The sequence below is a fragment of the Oryzias melastigma genome, linkage group LG19, assembly GCF_002922805.2.
Source record: "Oryzias melastigma strain HK-1 linkage group LG19, ASM292280v2, whole genome shotgun sequence".
NCBI classification, from domain to species: Eukaryota; Metazoa; Chordata; class Actinopteri; order Beloniformes; family Adrianichthyidae; genus Oryzias; species Oryzias melastigma.
In genome coordinates, this window is record NC_050530.1 from 16,656,943 (window position 1) to 16,663,171 (window position 6,229).

At 38.6% G+C, this 6,229-nt stretch overlaps 1 protein-coding gene across 2 annotated transcripts in view; it reads right to left on the reverse strand.

Moving 5' to 3' along the window:
• Positions 1 to 184: 184 nt before the first annotated feature.
• The window catches only part of atm (ATM serine/threonine kinase), a gene marked incomplete at its 3' end in the record, with an annotated part of 34,726 nt that continues 28,681 nt past the window's right edge, over positions 185 to 6,229 (reverse strand). For both annotated transcript variants that reach the window (XM_036217030.1, XM_024276971.2), the window contains 9 exon segments: positions 185 to 301; positions 1,511 to 1,651; positions 1,787 to 1,869; positions 2,028 to 2,166; positions 3,474 to 3,614; positions 3,705 to 3,830; positions 3,912 to 4,119; positions 4,444 to 4,661; positions 5,914 to 6,033. In XM_036217030.1, the coding sequence (XP_036072923.1) occupies positions 185 to 301; positions 1,511 to 1,651; positions 1,787 to 1,869; positions 2,028 to 2,166; positions 3,474 to 3,614; positions 3,705 to 3,830; positions 3,912 to 4,119; positions 4,444 to 4,661; positions 5,914 to 6,033 (1,293 nt within the window).

Sequence of the window (6,229 nt, forward strand, 5' to 3'; positions counted from 1 at the left end):
TTTTAATTATGATTATGGTGTTTTTAGCCAGAATCTAGGACTTAGTTTCTGTAGAGTGGCAGAAATTCAGTTTTAAGCTAAATAATGACGTCCTCAATCATCAAAACAATCTCATGTTAAAAACACAATTTCCATCAGAGTGGGTGTTTACAGACGAGCATTTTTCCTGAGGAACAACAGGAACCTTGTATCTTCGGATGTTGAGCTTCCTCTTCCGAGTGTCCTTGTTGCGCTGCAGCAGCATGGAGCACATGCTGAAGACCTGCTGCATCACTGCGTCCTGCCGCATGTCGTCCTGACCCTGTTCACACATTGAAAAGTTCCCTTTTACAAACAAGTCTACTTGATTAACCCTAGAACATTATCGCTATAAAAAGTTACACCATCACATTTGCTGTGAAATTTTTACCCAGTATAATAGACCTAATAAAAAGGATTTGTCATTAAAAATAGATCAAATTATGACAACATATGATGACTTACAGTAGTTTTACTTTATTTTCAACTGTGGTTTCTAAAACCAAAATGGAACATAAAAATGACTGAAAATTACAAAAAAAATTAAGGAATTTAAGAACAAAAAATTCAGTTAAAAAAAAACACAATAATACTGGAGCCTTGGCCTTTGGTCCACCCATTCCTGGAACATGTAAGAATTACCAAGGTACTCATAACATATATATCCTGTAAATACTTTACCTGGCGATTGTGCTCTATGGTTAAGATGAATGAGCAGTTTCCACTAAATTTAATTTCTAAATTTGGTTTTATCTCATATTTTGTCCCAAGAAGGGATTCAATATTTGCAATAAAAACTGACAATAATACAGACTTTTGCATGAATGCAGTGTTTTTGCTGCGTGTGGTTGGTGCTTTTTAATCCCTTCTGTGCCATAAAAACGAAAAAACAAAAACAAAAAACAATCCGAGTTGTGATTCGTCCATGTCTCATTCCAACAGTTTTATCTTTTTAAATGTTCCTCTCATTTGTAGAATGCATTTACGATCATTCAGGTGTGTGACCACAAACGCACATTTGAGGATGGAGAGAAAGAGTTTTGAAAACCCTAGAGAGGATTTTTGATTTAACAGTATGTTTAACAAATAATGCTGGAAATCATTCAATTTAGATCAAAACATTTTCATTCTCAGAATCACACATTTAAAAAAAATTAAAACCATTTTCTGTCAACTGAATAATCCTAAATCTAAGACAATAAATATGCTCTAATCCAAAATATTCTGACCTCAAAATTTAAATCAGACAAGAAGAAGAAAAGGCAGACATGCTTGTGTTTGCAAGTGCATGAATGTGCATCCACACTCTGTTTATTTGTCCAGGTACCTAATATATTAAAAGAAGCAGAACTTGAATAAAAAATAATCAGTTTTGAATAAGAAGCTTCCCGTTCAACTGTGACACTGTGCTAAAAACAAATCAATGGAAGACTTTGATTTGATTTTTTTAAACACAGTCAGGGATCTAACCCTCGAAGACAGACGCTCTTACTTTGACCAGCTGTCTTCTGCTCTTGCCATCAGAACCCACACAGTCGATGATCTTGGGCAGGTTGACCCCTCCAACCAAGTGATAGTGGGGCAAGAAGGATCTGACAGTCACCAAGTCGTCATAGCAACCAGACGGATCCACCTGTCAACAGCATGAGGGGAATAAAATGACACAAAGTGACGTTTGAGTGTTTCCTCCACAACATCCAGCCAGTCTGCCAGGTGGAATCAACTCATCTTCACTTCAATTGCATCACAAAACAGAGCAAAGCACTACCTTAATCTCCATGGTTGGGATTATCACATCATCAAGATTCCTGATCTGCATGATGGGCTGGTCGGCTGGGATGGGAATAGCCTCTAAAATAAAAGGAGGAGGAACAGACGCCTTACAGGTTGAAGCTTCTTCCTTCATTTCATCAGAATAAAAATGGAAAAACTCCACATGTAGACAGAGCTCATCAGCACAAATCCTTCACCTTTTGAAGCACTAGCTGTCATGTTTCTGCTACACTCACTTTTCTCCGTTTTGTGTCTGCTTGCATCCATGTAAGCCAGAGTGATGTAAGCGTCACACAGGCGCTCAATTCCTCGGATCATCTCAGTACGCTTTTTCCTGATCACATTGATGATCTTCTGAGCCACCTGGGAGCGCTCCTGCAGGGGTGGGAGGTTAGAATGTAAAACATCTGGAAATACTAAGAAAAAAAGGATAAATATTGGGTATGTAGCCCAAATTGCAGCTACAAAAATATCCAAAATGTTCTCGTCTTTATCACATTCTATTTATTCTACACCAACAAACAATATGTTAGCAAATGTGTACAAAATCTAGCATTAAATTAAATTAACACAAAGAGTTATGTGGCAGCATGAAGTGATTTGCTTCCCCTGCCTTTTTTTTTAATGGGAGTCAAATTTGCTCCTTGAGGCTTGTCTAAAAATGCGTTCATAAACTTGATGCTCATATTGTGTGTGGGAGGAGCTACTGCTAAAAGTTGTCAGCCTCATCACTACATGGAAGCATTGACTGTATAATCTCATTTTTAATGTATGGGCGACACAGATGATTTTGAGAGATTTATTTTGAAGAGCTCTACAGAGATGTTGGTAATCACGGCTCCATTTTTGGGTTCATGAGATCATTCAGAGACTCTCCCAGTATGGTGAGGTTCACCAACTGCAGGAGGGGAGTCTGAATGACGGCTGTACGTCAGGCTCTCTGTGACCCAGTTTGAAGACTAATAGTCAGCGAGGCGAAAAAATAAGAATAAAATTAGAGAACCTTTTTATTATTGCTTGAAGCAAATAAGAAAAATATTATAAATCAACCAAATTCTCCTCCATGTTGGTTTTAGACTCCACCTTCTGACTGCACAGAAAAAGTGGAGTACCTGATTGGTTGATGCAACATGTCTTCTTTGCCAAGTTCAGATACCGGTATTTAAACTCTGCGACCCCTCCAAAAAAACTCCAAAGTAAGACATTTAAAACCTGCAAATTCCATGCCGCTCAGCTACGCTGCAGCAGACGCTCAAACCGCGCTGCAGAACCTCTCAAACCGAGGTGCAGAACCTCTAAAACCGAGCTGCAGAACCTCTCAAACCGAGCTGCAGAACCTCTCAAACTGCGCTGCAGAACCTCTGACTGCGTCTTTACATTGACTTAACATTTAAACTGGAAGTGCAAACCGTATTTGGAGTGAATGCAGGTTTTGTGTTGCAGTCTATTACACGGTTCTCTTTGAGTCTTGGAGAAAATAACTTTTTTCTCTTCAACCATCATGCAGTTCAGTCACTGTTGTAATGTAGTGATTCATATTTAAGATAATTCATATTTCACTAAATGTGTTATTTTATTTTTAACGCATAAGAAGAAGCAAAACGATGTGGGAAACACAACAGACCAATTCTGAATGTTCTTCTGTTACACTAATGGGTTCTTTTGGGTCAAGCAGAGCTCACCTGGTCAAAAGGTGTGATCTGCCGGGGAGAGCTCTTGGACAGCCGAGCCGTACCAAAGTTCTCGTCTTTGTTGGCATTCACCAGAGCAAAGATGATGAAGAGCGTGTGGTGAGGATGCTCCAGGGAAGCTCGACACATGAGCTGCAAACAGAGCCAACGAGCTGCAGTCGGAACGTTTCTTCAAAGACAGAAAACAGTGAAGATATGAGAACAAAGTTTTTTTATTCTTACGTCATGAAGGACATCGTGAAAGCCCGTGTCCTCGGAGGTCCCGTTCGCCATCTTGGTTCCCATGCGAGCGGCCAGCTGATACATGAGTGGCAGGAACTTGTAGGATGGGATCTGCTTCACTCCTTTCTGTGGAGCGTTTCAAAAAAACATAAAAGAGTGAACTCTGCTTCATCACAAATAATAGTCTTCTTTACACTGTTTACGCACCTTCATGGCGTCGTTCACCACTTTGATGTCGGCATTCTCCAGCCAGAGCGACGCCAGGCGGAACACCCAGGTGTCGTGCTCCTCGCCTTGCTCCAGACAGCGGATGTAGTTCTCCACCGCCTTACACAGGAAGCGCTGTCTGTCTGTCCGCAGGTTGGACAGGGCTTTCTCATCCAGCTCCAGCTCTCTCTGCACTTTTATTGTGTACCTGTCACAAGTACGGAAGGAAAATTGTCCTAAAAATTCTTGTGTGCGTAATACTTGTTTTGATACTCATATACTACATTTTATGCATGACTGTGTTCACTTGCAATTGTATAATTGTCTCTCAGTCTACCCGTGTCCTGATTTTTCCCAAAAAAACAACCAGTGTATCACCTTATTTATGCTGTCCATAATATTTCTCAGAGAAGCAAAACTGTAGGTTTTGAAAAGTCAACTTTAAGCGCTGAGATCATCCTTTTTTCTAGCATTTCAGCTCATCAACATCCATAGAAAAAGCAACACGGTTAAAGTGCGAACAATAAATCACCTGTTGGAGGTGACTTTGCGCTGCCTCATCAAGTTCATCTCCTCTTTGGCCTTTTCCAGCAGCGCCTGCTTGTTCTCAAACTCAGAGGAGTTCATGTATTTGTCGATGCTCTGGTACTGAGCGTCGGAGAAGCGAGCCAGAGATAAGAAAGCCTCTGTCTGCTGGCTCTGGAGAAGGGAGTCCTGGCCTCCACATTCGCCCTCAATCAGCTCCACTGCCTGAAAGAAAAGCGCACGTTTATTAAGTAACAGGAAAGAAGAAGCTCAGGAGGAAAGAGGAAAACTTTGTATGGGATCTGATTAAAGAGAATAAAAGTCCAGATTGCAAATTTGAAATATATATACGTATATATTTTTTTTCAAGTTTACAATCCGTTTTTTTTTTTTTTTAAATTTGAAAACAGTTTTGTGAAAATAAACTTTGTAAAATTATTTAAAATGTGAAAAATAAAATTGTAAATTTGAAGCTCAGATGTAAAAAAAAAAAAAGCTAATCCTTAAACTTTTACCAAAAGTAGCACAAGAGACCAAATTCCAAAACACACCTTGGGTCGCGGGCCGAACAGGATAAACATTTATTGAATTCTCTAAAACAAAATTTTTAAAACTTTAAAATCGCAACTCTTTAACAAAATGCTGTAAGCTGAATTTGGCTGCTGAAGATGCTAGTGCTGATAGCTGAAATTGATAGCTAAAAACTTTGGAGCTAATAATTGAAAACGCTGAAGCTGATAACCAGCTAAAATATTAGCTAAATGCTAAATTAGCCTAATAAATGAAACAAAAAAAAACGTAGGTTAGCCAAAACAGCCAAGATGTAGCTGAAAAAATACCTAAACTTCAAAATAGCCTAAAAAAACGAAAAAAAAAGCATGTAAATATTATCCCAACTCCAAAAGAGTCTAAAGACTTTTAAAAAGAAGCCTAAATTATATAAAACAGCTAGCGTGTAAATACTAGCTTAACTCCAAAACAGCCTAATAACTTGAAAAAAAGCCTAAATTAGCTAAAACATTTAGCATGTAGCTGAAATATTAGCTAAACTCCAAACTAGCCTAAAAAATCTTAGTAAATGCCAAAATAGTCCAAAAACTAAGCTAGCATAATGCCAATTTTTAAAACCGTAACTTTTTAACATAATTACGAATAATAAAAAGACAGGAATATTATTTCAGAGTAAATCAACTTAATACTACAAGTTAGAAATAAGCGTGAGATGATATTGGGAAATTAATAACAATAAAATAAAATGATCTGGAGGGCCGGATATATTTACCCCGGGCCTTGACTTTGACTCGTGGTCTAGACTCTATCCAATCAAATCACCGCATTTATCTAACAGTGTCTGCTCAAACACCAAACAGACTCCTTAAGGGAAAAATACAGTTTTAAATATGTTGGGTCTTTTTACCTGAAAACTGCTATATTTTATTAAAAACAACACCATAAAGAACCTGTTTGTTCTACTTACCCTCTCCAAGTATTTTTCCAGGATAACTCCAGGACTTTCCAAGCAGGTTTCAGCCAGCCAGTTCCCACAGAGTCGGAGGCTCTCGGTGTACGCAGGAACCACAGTAGGGTCTAAATCCACCTGACCAACACGTACAGAGAGTATAACAGGGTGCTTCTCTGTTTATGTCACAAAAAAATATAGTGTGAATGCTTAGTAATCATTCACACTATAGTGATTCTCCTGCTCCTTTCCATACATTTACAGCATGTAAAAACTCAGTCACACTTTCAGCAATTTCAACAATCTTGGTATCAATACATTCAGCTTGTTCAGG